Below are 18454 nucleotides of genomic sequence, written 5' to 3' on the forward strand. Positions count from 1 at the left end.
CCAGTGGGCTCTCAACCACAAGGTTGCCAGTTCGATTCCTCGACTCCCTCAAAGGATGGTGGGCTCCGCCCCCTGCAACTAAGATTGAACAAGGCACCTTGAGCTGAGCTGCCGCTGAGCTCCCGGATGGCTCAGTTGGTTGGAGTGTGTCCTCTCAACCACAAGGTTGCCGGTTCGACTCCCGCAAGGGATGGTGGGCTGCGCCCCCTGCAACTAGCAACGGCAACTGGACCTGGAGCTGAGCTGCGCCCTCCACAACTAAGACTGAAAGGACAACAACTTGAAGCTGAACGGCACCCTCCACAACTAAGATTGAAAGGACAACAACTTGACTTGGAAAAACAGGCCTGGAAGAACACACTGTTCCCCCAATAAAGTCCTGTTCCCCTTCCCCAATAAAAAAATAAAAAAAGAAGACAATCACAGTTGAGAATTTAGGAAGGCGACATAGGCAAATATGCCTTTGACAATATTGGAACATATATCATTAGAAAGTAGGTTGAATCATTTAGCCTAGGCTTTTGTTCAAAACAGGACGTCTCCCATAGGCCTAGGAAGGTTCAATTAGTTGTTTACCTGTCTGAAGGGCAGTGATAATACTTGACATCTGTAGAGGGAGTTTAACTTCTTAGAATATTTTCACATCACTCACTCACTAACTGTAGCCTCACTACATCCATGATCAATAAGCAAGTCGAGAAGTATTCCCTACTTGACAAACATGCAAATTGAGACACAGTAAATATAAATATCATAAATAAAAGCCCCACAGAAAAATAATGGCAAAGATAGGTCTATGACTCATCAAGCCATCGAGTTATATTTATTGATAATCTATCATGTACCCGATATGTGCCCAATGTTAGAATCATAAGGATGGGTAAGACCTGTATCCAGGTCTCAAGTGTACAAATGCACTTTGGGGGGTAGGGCATCAATATGTGCCAGATGCTTTACATACATAATTTTATTTATTAAATCACAGCTATCCATCTAGGCTTAAGTTTTCGTGGTTAATGCTATTCTGCTATACTTGCTATCTCCCTGGAGAGACAAAATTAAAACACATGACAAGTCCTGTTTAATATGGCAGACTGACCATATGAAGAAAACATAAAATTAAAAAGATTCTAAAATCTTCCAGGGAGAATAAAAGGTCATATACAAGGATCAGGAATCAGAATGGCATTGGCCTTCTCAACTGCAACAGCGGAAGGTCAACATCAGTGCCTTCAAAAGTCTGCCATAAAATTATTTGCAGCCTCTAATCCTTAATCCAATGAAACTACCAGTAAAATGCAAGTGTAAAGAAATTTCCCTATGTCCTTCCATGGCTTGCTTCTTTTATATCATTCAATGTCACCTTTTCAGAAAAGCCTTCTCTATCACCCTATCTAAAGTCGCCATCCCCACCCACCAAGACCTTTATTCCATTAACCTGTTTTATTTCCTAAAAAAAAAAAAAAAAAAAAAAATGTACTCATTATGTATCCTCTCTTAGGAAGCTTCTAGTGTATACTCAAGCAAAACAAGAGAGCAGCCCAAGAAAGACAACATGGAAGGCAGGAAACATGGCAACAGTAAATGGAAGTCGTAGGATGATAGCTGAATAGCAGGCCTAGAGAACAGCAGTGCAGATTAGAGCAGGAGTACAGAGGGATCTGCAGTGCCAGTCTCCAGAAAGAGAATGTAGTTCTCTGCTCAACCTCGCACAAGGTAGAGGCAGCAAAGAGGTGGTGTAAATTCCAGGGGCAGCTAAGCTGACAGAATAGTTTGCTATAAAGTCCTACATTTATGAGATCATTCCTTCAGAAAGTATAAAATATTATCTGAGGTATTATGTTCACTTTTGGTCATCATCCAGTTGAAGCAGGACATCAGAACTTCCTGTTCAAATCTGATGAAATGACTATAAAGAAGTACAAACAGGAAATAAATGCCTAACAGCTGTGACCAAGGATGAAGAACCATGGGCAGACCTGAGATGCTGATGAGTTTTTGGAAGGCAGAAAGTAGATAGATTGTACTCTTAGATAAACCAGAGTAGTGAAAGCCTCAGTGGAAATGCATTCTTCTTGATAGAGTTCAAGAGTAGCTCCATGCTACAGTCTGCAGGTATGGAGAGCGGGAGTGGGACGTGGGGCTGATAATCAGGATAATTCATTTTAAAACTGCCTGTAAAACATGGGCAACAATTGACCCTCTGTACCATCCTGCCACACCTATAAGCATACATGTAGCAATAAGAAATGTGTCTGCCTTCCAGTCCAAAACAAGTGAAGTGCTTCCTAAAGAAATTTAACAATCTATCTGCAGAGGGCTGGAGCTTCTAACGTGGGTGTCATCACTTGATAGTAAAACCCACTTTATTTTACATTCGAGGGGCTCAAGTTTGCCTGCAAGCTCCTTGTGTAACAACCTAGGGTGAAACCTGTCAAACCACACATACTGCCTACCTATACAGAACTCATGGTTCCATCTTCCCATTCAGGAGAGTGGCCTGTTGGGGAAACAAAATTAACTAAAGGAAACAAAACTAACCAACCAACCAACCAAAGGAACAAATTACTCTTTTACTCATATTTTTAAGTGGACTAGAGGGAAATCAGGAGCACAAGAGAGGAGTATAAGGATGAATAAATAGAATAACTGACCCCAGAATAAACAGCTTATAATTCAGGGAAGAGAAAAGTCCTTTCAAAAAATGATTACTCTTCTGAGAAGAAGCAATTACATAAATAAAATGAGAATCATTTGTTAAAAATAAGGGGGGAAGCAATCTAAGAACCACAACAACAAAAAAAGAATTTTGAAAAGAGCAAATTGCTGAAATTAAAAAGAGGGCTGAAATAAAGAGTCCAAGAACTCTCCTAGACCACAAAACAAAAAGACCAAGAGATAGAATATATGATATAAATACTTTTTTTTTTTAATGGAGGGCCAAACCAGGAGCCTGCCACTTCATCTACCAGGAGTATCAGAAAGAGAAAATAGAAGGGACAACAATGTCAAAGAAATAACAGAAGAATATTTCCTCGAGTTGAAGAAGGATACAAGTTTCAGATTTAAAACATCCATTAAACATAATGAAACTTTAGAGCTCCAAGGGAATAGAGAAGTCCCTCAAAGTGTTCACAGGGATAAGAAAAAGGTATCAACAAAAATGAGAGTTAGATTGGCATCAGATTTCTCACCAACACCACTGGGTCCTAGAAACCAGTGGGGTTATACCTTCAAAGTTCTTAGTGGAATTATTCATTTATTCTAAATATTTATTCTAATAATATATAACAAATTAATAATAATTCTAATCATTTGACCTAGAAATCTACATCCAGGCAAACTACAAGTCAAATGAGAAAGCAAACCTGTTTCCATCTTAGGACCTTTACCCTGCTGTCAGTGTCTGCCCCAGGTCCTTCCATGGCTTGCTGCTTTTTCATCATTCAATGCCACCTTTTCAGAGAAGCCTTCTCTGTCACCCTATCTAAAGTTGCCACCGTCATCAAGACCTTCGTTATACTATTAACCTGTTTTATTTTCCTCACAGCACACAGTACTAATTACATTGTGTTTTTCCATTTCTTAACTTGTCTGTTTTCCACCTTTCTCCACAGGATTATAAACACTGTGAGAGTGAGGACATTGTCCTTTTTCACCACTATATCCTCAGTCCCTAGAACTATGCCTGACACATAATAGGAGCTTCATTATTATTTTTTGAGCTATTGAAAAAAGTGAATATCTGAGCTACCAAATCAATGAGCCTCTAAGGGAGAAGTTCTGTCATATTCATCTCCATGTTCTTGGGAGTGCCTTGCACAAAGGAGTGCTCAGGAAGTATCTTTTACATGGTTATTAAATGAAGAAATGTTCTTGAATGAGCCAGGTTCTTATCAGCTCAGTGGTTTGTTTATGTGGTATTTTTGCCAGGACATTGTCAATGTAGTTAGGTGTAATGAGCTCTCATTTCTTGAAGCTGAAGCAGAAATCCTTCCTGATTTAAATGCTTTTTCCCATTTTTGGAAATGTTTCTTAGGGGAGAATCCGGCAGACACAGGAAGCATGTTTAGCAAATTGGCTTCCTGATGAGCCCACAGCTGAGCTGGAGTTTGATCCCTCCTCTTTCCCCAGTGACCAGCGCTCACAGTGACAATGTTTTCTGACCCCTAGTCTGTTAAGTGGGTGTCTATTCGTGGAACAAAGAACCAGAGTGCTGGAAACTGGAGTGGTGCCAGAAATCCAGGACGTGCTTGTGGGGTAGGGCACGATGAACAGCCAGATGTGAAGGGCCAACGGATCAAGGACCACCTTCTTTTTCCAGGCTGCCTATGGAGCCTGGGAGCCCCTCTGTGACAGTGGTGGCCTTACTTCTCCATCAGTTTTGGCAGGAGGGACAAAACTGAGTATCACTTTCAACCTTTACTGGAACCACTTTTTACTAACCCGGAGGCTATTTGCTCTTCTTGGGTCTGACTGGCTCTGGTAATAAACAGTTAATCCCGGGTTTGTAGCAACAACCAGCTTTTTGTTTTTTCTATAGAAAGGAAGCAAAGTGAAGCTTTGAGATTAAATGCCAATCAACTCTGTCACAATATTGAGAACCACAGAACATCCGCAAGGACTTAGAAAGCCTCGGATGTCAGGAAAGACTCCAGGGATGAGGAAAGAGCAGACTGTGTCCTGCCCCTGCAGGCCTCATGCTGATGGGGAAGCCTTGCCCTCTGGGGCTGGGGCTGATAAAGGTCATTTTCTTGGCTCAATCTGAGAAGAAAGATCTGGATCTGGGGGACTCATAGTGTTAACAGTGGAGGCAGGGCTTTCACTGGAAGCCATGGGTAATTCTCAGTTACAGGCAATAGGGATGGAGCGGAGATATTGAAGGTCACCCTGTAATTTTCTCCCACAGCATTGGAGAGTTTAAAATTATTTATTCTAATGATGTATAATAAATAAATTTATATTTATAAATAAATTATACTAGTAATCATTTATTCTAATAATTTTACCTTCCCCATTTTTCCGCACTGGAGCTGATGAAGTAGGGCCTAGAGAAGTGGCAGGTAGAAGAATATGGCCTCACATTTAATATTGGCCACATAGATTATCCAAAAAGGAAGGCAAGGACAGTAGAACTCATCACTGAGGTTTGATCAGCACCAGGAGGGTAGCATTGCTTTCACATGACTCATTGAAGAGAAGGATGAGGAAGCGAGAGTAAGATTGAAAAGGAAGGGCTGTATGACCTCAGAGACACCAACGCAAAGAGCTGACCTACTCAGTATGAATCTGCATTAGGCTAGGAATAAAACCAGATTTTAGTCTGTTTTATCTCAATCCTCCCCTGTTGTGTTCTCTCCCATCCCTCACTGAACTCTAAAATCTCACATATTAAATGATTTCAAGGATTTATTGTTAAATTTTTAAGTGATAAAGGTATTGTGGTTATGTGTTTAAATAAGATCCTTTAAAGATATATATTAAACTATTTATGGATAAAATTATATAATCTGAGAAATTTGTTTAAAACAAAAAGGAGGGCAGGGGAATAGGAGGTTTGGATAAAGTAAGACTCGCCATGAATTGATAATTGTTGTAGCTGGGTGATGGGTACATGGGGATTCGTTGTACTATTTATATACCTTAATATGTGTTTGAAAATTTCCATAATAAAAAGTTTTTTAAAATGTCACTTTCTGAGTAGACTTAGAGGTGGCTCACAGTAATGTCACACGTCTTCTCTAGAGGCATGAGGCCGTATAATGCTGGTAGAATGTAAAATTGTACAACCACTTTGGAAAACTTTTGGTAGTTTCTTAAAAAGTTAAATATAAATTTACTGTAGGACCCAGCAACTCCACTCTGAGATATTAACAAAGGAAATGAAAGCATATGTCCATGCAAAGTCTTACACACAAATGTTCAGTGCAGTTTTGTTTGTAATACCCAAAAGCTGGAAATAACCCAAATATCCAATAAAAAATAAATTAGTAAACAAATTGTGTAATATCCATTCTATAGAATACTACTTAGCAATAAGAAGAAATGAACAATTGGTAGATGCAAAAACGTGAATGAATCCCACAATAATTATGCTGAGTGAAAGAAGCCAGACAAAAAAGAATATATACTATATGATTACATTTAATAAAGATTTTTTCTAACTTTATTAAGATATAAATGATATTTAACATTGTGTAAGTTTAAGGGGTATCACATATTGATATATATAATGATATATATAATATGTATATATATACATATCTCAAATATATTTCAAAATGGTTTCTATAATAAGGTTAGTTAATACATCAATCACCTCACAAAGTTATACTTTTTTCTGTGGTAAGAACTTTTAAGATCTACTCTCTTAGCAACTTTCAAATATACAATGATTGTTAACCATAGTCACTATGCTGTACATTACATTCCCCAAACTCATTCATCTTAGAACTAGAAATTTGTACCCTTTGACCACCTTCACCCATTCTCCCCTCACCTACCCCGGCCCCTGGCAACCACCCATCTGCTCTCTGTTTTTATGAATTTGTATTTTGTAGATTCCACATGTAAGTGAAATTATACAGTATTTATCTTTCTCTATCTGACTTATTTTACTTAGCCTAATGCCCTGAAGGTTTATCCACGTTGTTACAAATGGCAGATTTTCCTTCCTTTTATGGCGGAATAGTATTCCATTGTATATGTCTATATAATACCACATTTTCTTTCTTTATTCATCTGTTGATAGATACTTAGGTTGTCTCCATGTTTTGGCTATTGTAAATAATGCTGCAGTGAACATGGGAATCCAAATATCTCTTGAAGATAGTGATTTAATTTCCTTTGGATATATACTCAGAAGAGGGATTGCTGTTTTTATGCCAGTACCATATTGTTTTGATTGTGATGACTTTGTAATATAGTTTAAAATCAGGAAGTTGTGTTGCATCCAGATCTATTCCTCTTTGTCAAGATTGCTTTGGCTGTTTTGGGTCTTTTGTGATTCCATATAAATTTTAGGATCGTTTTTCTATTTCTGTAAAAAATTTAATACCATTTTAATCTTGATAGGAATTGCATTGAATCTTTAGATAGCTTTGAGTAGTATGGACATTTTAACAATGTTAATTCTTCTAATCCATGAATGTAGGATATCTTTCCATGTATTTGTGTCTTCTTCATTTTCTTTCATTAATGTCTAAATCCCACTTGATCATGGTGTATGATCCTTTAATGTGCTGTTGAATTTGGTTTGCTACTATTTTGTTAAGAAGTTTTGCATCTATATTCATCAGGGATATTGGCCTATAGTTTTCTTTTCTTGTAGTGTCCTTGTCTGGGTTTTGTGCTAGTGTAATGCTGGCCTTGTAAAAGGAGTTCCAGAGTGTTATCCCCTCTCCCCCAAAGTTCTTTTCTGTACATAGTTCTCAAGTTTGACTGATTTCTTTGCTTCCTTGCCCCTCTATGCCTTTCTCTGTCAACTTAATAGCAAGAAAGTTGTAGTTATCTGGAACAATAATCTTGGGTAAGAAGGTATCTTTATTGTTATTTATTTATGTTCAATTACGTTGACATTCAATATTATTTTATATTAGTTTCAGGTGTACAGCATAGTGGTGAGACATTTATATAATTTACGAAGTGATCCCCACCCCAATTAGTCTAGTACCCGCCTGGCACTATATATCGTTAATACAATATTATTGATTGTATTCCCTATGCTGTATACTTTACATCCCTTTGACTAGTTCATAACTACCAATTGGTACCTCTTAATCCCTTCACTTTTTTCACCCAGCCCCCAACCCCCCTTCTATCCACAACCATCAGTTTGTTCTCCGTATCTATGGGTCTGTTTCTATTTTGTTCGTTTATTTTGTTTATTTGTTTTTTAGATTCCGCATATAAGTGAGTTCATATGGTATTTGTCTTTCTCTGTTTGACTTACTTCACTTAGTATAATAAGAAGATATCATCTTTAATCTCAACTTTGCTTCCAGGCAAAATTCTGTTGGAAAGGATTATTGGACAGTATATGCTTAAGATCTTAATCTTATCTCTTCCTTTTTGGTATCTAAAAGTAACAGACTTTTCCAGTCCTTTGATGAACCAAATGTCTCTGTTCCTTTTTATTTCTGCTTACTAATTGGCCAATTATGTTCCTAGTTCAACTCTTTCTTTTAAAACCTTGTCAAAGGCAGTCAACACATACTAATATTCTAATTCTTTCTAACCACTTAGAGTTATATAGGCTCAGCAGGCACATGGTCCTGCCTTCACGTTTTACCAGATTCTTTACTGTTGATGTGATTGCCTTATTTTCAGCCTTTTATATCAGTTTCTTACCACCCAGCCACCCCAACTGCTAAGCCAGTACCACACATTTTAGACTTTTGTTAAAGCAGCACCTCACTTCAATAACAGAGCAATTAAGAGGTTGTGCTGGGAACTAGTTCAAAACCTCTCTCTCCTAGTTAGTAGCTAAAATACTTCTCCACTCTTACTATCAAGTTCCTCTTCTATTATTAAAAGAGGGGTATTATAAATGTAAATTAGATAATATATATAAAGTACTTACCACAGTTCCTGGCAATTAATATATTTTAGTTACTATCATCTCCCTTCAAAATCTCAAGGATAGCCCCTGCAGGGCTTTCTTTTCTGTCCTGTGGACTACTGCCTAGAGCCTGTGAACTGCAGGCTCCCTGCCCTCCAAAAAGAGAGAGAAGCTTTGTTGACAAATAAGGCTCCAAAAGGTAGAACTGAAGCAGCATATGCCTGGGATGAAGTGCTAATTTAATTATTTTTTTCCCCCTAGATTTTCCTGTTTTTAGGCAGCATATGTTTTATCCTAGCAATTGGACATGGCATTTGGGAGAGCAGGACAGGCTACTACTTCCAGAATTTTCTACCGTGGAAAGAATATGTCTCTTCATCATTTGTCTCTGCCACCTTCATATTCTGGTCCTACTTCATTATTCTCAACACCATGGTGCCTATTTCCCTCTACGTCAGGTAGGCTTCTTGGATCACTTTGGGTTACAGGTAGAGCAGTGATTTCATACTTCCTGCTTAATTCCCCTACTAGAGTATCGACTTTTAGAAAGCATACACTGTGTGCTCTTTCACTCACTACTTTCCACAGTGTGTACAAAATACTCGAGAACTATCTGAAGATTGCATAAATGTTTCCCATAACCAGACTACCATGCTAGATACTGTGTGGCTTATACAAAAAGAAAATTAGCCCTCCTCAAATAGCGTATAATGTAAGTGACTAAATAAGACATACAAGCATATGAAATAATTAGAAAAAATACACGCAGACTACGTGAGGCTAAAGCACAAGCCCGGCAGCCATAGTTTATCAATGAGACAGTCCAAATATTCATTTGTAAATCAGTTAGTCAGAACTCAGAAAGCATTTTCTCACAGAAATAATGTGGCAAGTGGTAGGTAGGTGTAATTGTGACCTAAGTTCTGGCTCCTAAGAGTTAGAGAGTAGAAAAAGAGCATGTTTTCTTCTGCCTTTTCATGAGCATCATGGACAAAAAATTGAAATAGGTAAAATAAATCTTTACTATACTCTGATCTTCTTTTTCTATTTTCAACATTCTCTGTTACGTCCACGCACCCCAAACACAATTTCACATCTCTCTTTCCAGGTTTCCTAAACCCTGCTCTGTGGCATTCCAACCCAAAAAGCACCTTACATAACTAAGTTAGCTTATTAATTTAACAACTATCTGTTGAGCATTTACTGTGTGCCAAGCACTATATTAGGTACTAGAGAAAGAAACATGAATAATAAGACAGCCCTTTCTCTAGATAAGCTTACAACATAGTCACGGAAACAGATACCTAAACAATTATGGTACAATATGGGTAATTACGTAATAGAAATATACATGTGAACGCTACAGGTACCTGGAAAAGGAAAGGATTCGTTCTGCCTGGAGAGGGTGAAGGGTTTACAGAAAAAGCTAATAATCGAACTGACAATTGAGAACTCACCAAGCAGAAAATAGAAAAAGAATCCTGCAAGCAGAAAGATCAGCATGTACAAAAGTTTGGAGGTTTTTAAAAGCTTGATCTGGTCATAGGACAGTGAACAGCCTAGACTTCGGTGTTAGGTGGTAGCTTCGGATCAGATCCAGGAGAGCCTGAAATGCCAGACTAAGGACTTTGGATTTTGTTCTGAAAGCAGCAAAGATCTAAGGAAAGAAATACTATGATTAACTGTTTGGGTATAGAGAGATTGACTGCTGGGTTTAGAGAGCGGCTGGTATAGTGAAGGTAGAGAGGTCACAACACATGAGGACCAGGAGAGTCAGTAACGTGGGCCTGAGCACTCCTTCCTCCCCTCAAACAAAAACCCCTTTCTCTCAATGTAACTGTCTCAGACAGGCGTTACTAATGAGGCAATCTAAACTAACACATGTTAAGTATGAAGGATGTTAGGAAGAAGTCCCCTTAGAAGTCTTCACTGTTTTACAATGAAGATGCTTGTTAACTATAAAGAATCTATAAGGCATGTCATTTGGAATAGAAGAGGAATATGACAAAGGCAAGAGGGAAAAGTCAGATAAAATGAAGAGGAGGGTATTAGGAGGGGAAGCTACCCCACAGGCAGGCTGGCTCTACCTGGAAATGTATCAGAGTGTCAGCTTCTGTAAGCTGTTTCTGATTTTCACTGATCCTTCCCTTCTTCTGAAAAAAGAAGCTCTGTGTGTTTCAAGTTTCTCTTCCCCACCAATGGATTTACGTGACAGCAGCAATACCTGTCCAATTAAGCCTAGGCAAACTTTTATAAGTTAGCTCTTAATACTATCGGTCCTTGCATTGCTGCAGAAGTTAAAAATTTGTGACTTTTCCTAGGTACATTTTGGAAGAAGAAAGAGTGAAAGGGAGATATGCCTCAACAAAGTTAATCAAGTATATCAGTATCCAAATGGTAATGCCTTGAGTGAGAATCGTCAAAGTCAGCACTACAATGCGTTGGCTGGTGGGAAGGGTCCTATGATGCAAGACTGACTGTAGGTTCCCAAGGGAGACGCTCCAATTTTCAGATGCTGACGCTGGCCCACCACAGAACTGAGAAGGACACCAGGATCAGATATTTGCTTGTCCTGCTCTGACCCAGGACCCTTCTTTTCTTGCTTTCTCCTTAGTGTTGAGATAATAAGATTGGGCAACAGTTGCTATATCAACTGGGATCGGAAGATGTTTTACACACCAAAGAACGCACCAGCACAGGCTCGCACCACCACCCTTAATGAGGAGCTCGGCCAGGTCAAATATGTGTTCTCCGACAAAACAGGGACCCTGACTCAGAACATCATGATTTTCAACAAGTGTTCTATTAATGGGACCTTGTATGGTATGCATGTCTTCCTGCTTTCTCAGTCCCGGGGAGCCATTCTGCAGATTGTTTTTATCAAGCTCTAAATTTGTGTGCCTCTGAAATACACATTTGCCTCTTATTCTCACAACCTCTTCTATTCACTAAGCAAAGATCATTTAACCCATTCATTTCTAACCAAAAAGTATTTAGTTAGCACCTTGTAGATATAATCCATCATGTTAGACATTGAAAATACCAAGATGTACAAACAATCTCTGTCCTCAAGGAATTCCCAATGTCTTGGGAATGTCAGTTCACTCTCATTAAATCAGATGGTGCAACCAGCATATTACTGAAGCTGCTAGCTTCTGATTTTCCCTCAGACCAATAAACAGTCTTGAGGAAAGCCATCAAGGGGTAGTCAGAGTTTGCTCAGTGTCTCCCCTGCCCAGTTCTGCATTTACTTTGTGGCTTAATCATAAGCTTGTTTTTGTGGTAGTGTTAAGTTGTCCTGTGTGTGACATTCATGCCCTGTGCACTAACTAGCAGAGGAAGGTGATCACATCTAAAAAGCGAGAGCACATGGGATGTTCTTCTGACGTGATGGAAAAGCCTTGAAAATAGAGAGATGTGGTAGTTGCACAACATTTTGAATGCCCTAAATGCCCCTGAATTGTACACTTTAAAATGGTTAGCTATATGTGATGTAAATTTCACCTCAGTTAAAAAATAATTTAAAATTTTAAATTAAAAAAAAAAAAACTAGAGCACTCTAATATTTCCTATTACGCCTGCCAAACAAGGTTTCATATGTATAAACTCTGAAAGCTTATTTTTGGATGAATTGATTTGGGTGAGGATCTTAATTCTCTGGCTTATTGTAAGACCTTCCCATACACTGGGTAATGTTGAAAAGGGTCGTGGGTGTTTCTGTGCTTGGCAGACTGTCTTCCACCCCCATTCTGTCTGTTACTATCCACTGGCCTACAATCCTAAATATTCTAGCCCAATTATCACATCTCTTCTAGGTAACTTTTTTGACTGGGGGGCATCCTGAGGTACTAAGTCTCTCATAGATCCAGGGACTAACTTCCAGCCTCACCTCACTCACAGTTAAGGGAAAAGAGTTGGGACCCAAGCAGATGCCTTCTTCTTATCATTGGCTTGGGGAAAGGAGCTTAAACAGAAGCACTGAGGGCTAGGTGGCCTGAGGGCATTTGAGGCAGCTTGACTGGAAATCTAAGATGTTAGAATCAGTAGAAACAAGCTTTTAAAAACCCTCCTTTAAATTACCATACAACTCTGTATCTCCATTCCTAAGTATATACCCCCCCCAAAAAAAATTGAAAACAGGGATTCAAACAGATAGATATATGCCAGTGTTCACAGCAGCACTATTCACAATAGCCCAAAGGTAGAAGCAACTTGTGTGTCCATCAACAGGTGAATGGATAAACAAATTGTGGTATATTCATACAGTGGAATATTATTCAGTCATAAAAAGTAATTAAGTTCTGACACATGCTGCAGCATTGATGGTCTTGAAAACATTGTGCTGGGTGAAATAAGCCAGACACAAAAGGAAGTATTGTATGGCAAATTCATAGACAGAGAAAGTGCATTAGAGGTTCCAAGGGGCTGGGAATTGGGAGGGCGGGGGAGTTTCTGTTTCGGATGCTGAAAAAGTTTTGGAAATATGTAATGGTCATTGTTGCACCACACTGTGACTGTAATGAATGCCACTGAATTGGACACTAAAAAATGTTTAAAACGGCAAATTTTGTATATATTTTACCACAATTTGTAAAAAGTTAAACCCTTCATTAAAACCCTTGTGAAGTCTCTGCTCTGTTTATTCACCAACAGGTACTGTGTATGACAAGAATGGAAAGAGGGTGAAAGTCTCTGAGGTGAGTGAGGACAGCTCCCTGTGCAATGCCTGGGGCAGCTGAGTGGGCCGCCCTGCACAGCAGCACCGTGAACACAAGTTGGGACTCCCTTAGCCCTTGAAATATGGAAGCTTTTCTTGGCCCCATAATATCAAAAAGCGTTATATAAATGACCTATGTGTATTTGAGGGGATTTGGGTTTGTGTTTTGAAATGGAAATAGCTTTATTGATTTTTTTTTTGTTTCAAAAATAATCTGTGCGCACTATGAAAAAATCCAGACAATGCAGAAATGTATGAAGAGGAAAGTTCAAATCATTCAATCCCGTTTAGATAGCCAATGTAAAATTTGGGGGTATATCCTTTCAGCTGCTTTTCACATGTACATATACATACACATTTACATCTAGATATAGTAGGTAGGTAGGTAGGTAGATAAAAAGAGAGAAAGGGAGGGAGGGAGGAAAGAATCATAGCATGCATGCTATTTTCAGCCTCCTTTTTATTCACTTGACACTATATTGAGGTCCTCCTTCCATGTCAGTAAACTGAGGTCTGCATCATCATGTTGAATTGAGTGTTGTATCCTGTATTATTGCTGATACCTTAATGTATTTAACCAATCCTTATTTTCATTCCATTTTCTTTTGCTATTATACATAAATAGCATTGTCGTAAACACCCTGGTACATACATTTTTGTCTCTTCTTCTAGTAATTACTTCCTTGAATAAAGTCCAAGAAGCAAAATTAGTTGATCAGAGGGGAGCCACATTTTTAATGCATTTAATGTTACCATATTGCCCTCCAGTCAGAGTGCATCAATTTATAATCCTACCAAAAATATATGAGGATTCCTTTTTTCTCATATCCTGTCAGTACTGGGTGTTAACAATGTTTTAATCTTTAGAAATTTAATTAGTGAAAAATGGTATTTAATTTACCTTTCTTTGATGAATCAGGTTGAATCATTTTTATGTGCTTATTTTCTTTCCCTTTCCCAGTCATTTTATTACACATTTTATACACTGCTTGTTCATATTTTTTGCCTTTTTTTATTTGAAAGTGCTCTTTATATAGTAAAAATAACAACTTTTCCTTTGCCTAGCACATATGTTACAATTATTTTTCCCATTTTCGTCTTTCAGCTTTTGTTTTAATATTTCCTGTGTAGAAGTTTTTAATTTGTAATCAATCTATCAGTCTTTTTCTCTTATAGCTTCAGAATCTGTGATATGCTCAGTAGTCGTAACCCACACAATTACAAAAATATCTTCCTATTTATTCTTCTTATTCCAGCTATTACATTTTTACTGTTTTCTCCTGTGTTGGATCTCAGGTTTTGTTTATGGATTTGATTTTAAGCATCTCTTCACAGGGCTTCCTGTTACCCTCAGAGTACTCCTCACCCTATCCCTTTCCTACGAGAACCTATTCCAAACCCTTAGCCACTTGATTTATGTACCAAATAGCTAACTCTAGTTCTCAGCTACTGCCTCCCCCTATCCATCCAGAGATTGGGACGGGAAAAGAAAATCAATGTTTTGCCTTAAATCCCCTACCAGGGAGTCTGCTAATGACCTTAGCAATATAAACAAAGTTATAGCTTTTAGGGAGTAAATTGTTACCTTGGAGTCTCTTTCCCCTACTTCCACTACTTCCTCCTTCCACTACTTCCTGGCTATAGCAGATCTTCCACTGGATCATTGGATTCTTTGTTCTCTTGTAAACAAACTTACAGCCTCATCTCTTCATAAAAATGTTTTCTTCCCTCCCCCCCCGCCACCTTACTTGAAACATGACTGTCCCTGAGAACACCCTTTTGCCTCCAGTTCTCGTACTCTGCATCCCAAAACTCACAGGTATGGTTTTCATTATCCTGTGCCACTTTTAAGCCATTCCTATTTTTCCCTCATATAATCTTTCTTCCTGTGATGCTTATGACTTTTGGCTATGCTCCTCTTTCACTCTTCTTGCCATCGACATCTACTAATCTTCTGGCTTTGTCACCTCATTCACTGGGGACTTTGAAAATTAGCTCGTATTTTCCCTCTCTTACCCCAATCCCTGCTATTATCTTAGGTGGTATTAGTTTCTTTATGGATGATCTATCACCATAGATGCTTTCGAATCTCTGAAAGAATATGTCTTTCAGTTGACCTCTTGGACTCAAAAAAAAAAAAAAACTATGTCATCCATTTCCATGTCATTATCCAGGTTTGTACTGCCCTGAAACTGTAAACTCTCTTGTCATGATCTGTGATCACAAACCTTATTCCTCTGTCTCTCTCAATACTTAACTCCTAGTATGCCTGCTTTTCACAGATTTACAAACCCTCAGCTCACCTTTTCTCCAGTCTTTCAATCCCCTGTGACTTTGCTTCCTTTCCTGTCTTGCCCCCATCTGTACTCAAGATCACAAAAATCCTTAGTACCTTACTAGTCCTCTTCCCCACCCCCAAACACCTTTAATCACCCAACAAACCTCAACCTTGAATTAACCAAACTGTCTTCCCTTCTCTGTTTCTAACTCAGAGTACCAAGCTGTTGTGGAGATCACAAAACCATTACACATTCAGAGACTTCACCTCTTCTGGGCTCCCAGTGCCATTGTAATCAGCTTAATTCCTAACTCTCCATTTAAGCTATTCCAAAATTCACCACTCTCGGGCCTTCTACCACATCCCAATATGCAGCAAATGATAACACCTTCTACTTTACTGAGAAAAATCCACAGTATCAGCTAAATATCTTTTCTGTACGTACATCAACACCTACCTTCAGTCTCAAAAAAAGTATCACTTTCTCTTTTAATACTAATTTCTTTATGTATTCTGATTCCATCCCTTCCTACTTATTCAGGAGCCTCAGTCAATCCCATAGTCTCTCTTTATTAACATCTGAAAGTTATCCCCTAGTGATTCTTTCCCCTCAGCTCAAGTCTTTTCTTTCTTTTAAAAAAACACTTACTACATCTATACAATGGAATATTATTCAGCAATAAAAAATGGGCTATCAAGCCATTAAAAAAAGGAAGAACTTTCATGCATATTGCTAAGTGAAAGAAGCCAATCTGAAAAAGCTACATACTGTATGATTCCAATTATATGACATTCTGGAAAAGGTTAAAACGATAAAGACAGTAAAAAGATGAGTGGTTGCCAGGAGTTTGGGGAGCAGTGGCGAGAGGGATAAAGCAGTGGAGCAGGGGAAGGTTAGGGCAGTGAAACTATTCTGTGTGATAACCGATATGGTAGATTCATCACACTATGCATTTGTCAGAACCATAGAACTGTACAATGCAGAGCCCTAATGTAACTATGGGCTTTCCTTAATAATCATAATAATGTATCAATATTGGTTTGATTGTAACTAAGGTACCGCACTAATGTAAGACGCTAACAGGGGAAACTGTGGCGTGGAAAGGAGAGAGGGAGGTCGTGGGAGCTCTCTGTACTTTCTGCTCAATTTTTCTGTAAACCTAAGATTGCTCTAAAACATAGAGTATTAATCTAAATTTAAATAAATGGGTTAAAATTACCCTTAGTCCATTAACCAGAGGTAACCACTACTAATAAATTTTTATATCTATTTTATTCATATTTTTTAAAAAGTACTTGGACCCTTTCCTTCATCCTATATTATCCTCTAGCCATTATCCATCTCCATCAGTCAGTGCCAATTATTCTTGAGTATCAACCATATGTCAGACTCTGAATAGGTGCTAAAGTTTCAAGGAAAACAGGAGACTTGTTCTCTACCTTCATGGAGTTGACAGACAAGACAAGGAGTCATATAAATAAACAGGCAATTATAGCAGCTTCTAACTCCTCGCCTTTCATTCATTTTCCAACCAGTCTCTGTAGTCAGACTCCGTCTTATGTCCACTGAAACTATCCTTCCAAGGTTACTGAATGACTACCTTATTGTTAAGCTCTTACCCAACTCCTCTGCAGACATTTTTTAAGTTTAGTTTGCTCTATTGGGTGCAGATTTTAACACTTAAACTCCACTTTCTCTTAAAGCTCTCTTGTCCCTTGACTTTTGTTAAATAATTCTCTTCTTGTTTTTTCTCATCTTCCTGTCTCCTTGCTTTTTCTCACCTCTTTGGCCATAGGTGCTGATGTTCCCCAGGGTTCTATTATTGTACCTCTTCTCCATCTGTATATCTCCCTGGATAATCCCATGTATTTGCATGGCTTTCACTACCACCTACTCACTGCCACCTCCAAATCCATATATCCAAGGAACCTCTGATAGCTCTCTCCCCATCCATGGTGAAAGCTAAAGATATCCTATAAAAACTGTCTGTACTTATGTCATAGCGTCTCAAAGACTTTTGCTCAATTGCCACATCTACCCTCCACTTCCTCTCATCTGGTATCCCCAGTTTCCATCCTTTTGTCTAGTACCTGAATTTGCCTTTCAACCTTGTCTAACTGATTTGTAATTGACTTACTATTTCGGAGTTGTTCATGAATACTGCCTCTCAGGTCATGCTGCACTGCAGCTCCAGGACAGTTCTATCTCAGCCCTATACCTAGCCAGGTCTAGTATTCTCAAACATTACTGGTCTGGAAGGGAAGGTTAGAAACTGGCTCAGCTCTCTTAGCTGAGTTTCAATACTGTATATGCCTGTTTTCTTTACTACCTGCATGTCCTTCAGGTATCTCCGATTCAATCTGTCAGAAACTTCAGAAACCTCAGATGGTAAGCATCCTCAATACCTTACAAGCTGGGTATCTTACTATCTCTGTGAATGCTCTTACCATCTGTCCAGGGGCCCAATGTGGAAATATAACAGTATTCCTAACTTTTTTCTCTTTCACGCTTCATATCCATGTTGTGTCGATTCTAGCTCCCAATTCAAACCATCCCATTAATTTAATATTTATTGTCACAACTTCATCATTTCTCCTGTGGATTACTGAATGGTATCCTAACTGGTCTCCCTGCTTTTCATCTTGCTAGCTCTAACATATTCTCCATGCTGCTACCAGAAGACTTCCTCTGACACAAATCCAATTATGTCACTTCCAGCAGAAAGTTGCTGTGACTCCCTGTTGCATAGAAGATGCTAATGCAGGGTCTGCTTCGTGGCTGCCTCTCCAATTTATCTCTCATCACTCACCAGCTTCTAGGTTCAAAGAATGTACCAGTACATTATATACCCTCAGGGGATGCTATATAAGGGTTTATCTTAAATTCCTGAACCCACAA

General features: G+C 38.6%; 1 protein-coding gene across 1 annotated transcript in view; it reads left to right on the forward strand.

The window, feature by feature from the left end:
• Positions 1–18454, forward strand: part of LOC117031537 (phospholipid-transporting ATPase FetA-like) — an 82752-nt gene that overhangs the window by 45847 nt on the left and 18451 nt on the right. The window contains exons 11-13 of the mRNA XM_033122028.1: positions 8822–9018; positions 11175–11383; positions 13214–13257. Of these exons, the coding sequence (XP_032977919.1) occupies positions 8822–9018; positions 11175–11383; positions 13214–13257 (450 nt within the window). The remainder of the gene's footprint in view (positions 1–8821; positions 9019–11174; positions 11384–13213; positions 13258–18454) is intronic.

The sequence above is a fragment of the Rhinolophus ferrumequinum genome, chromosome 12 (assembly GCF_004115265.2).
Source record: "Rhinolophus ferrumequinum isolate MPI-CBG mRhiFer1 chromosome 12, mRhiFer1_v1.p, whole genome shotgun sequence".
Taxonomy (NCBI): domain Eukaryota; kingdom Metazoa; phylum Chordata; class Mammalia; order Chiroptera; family Rhinolophidae; genus Rhinolophus; species Rhinolophus ferrumequinum.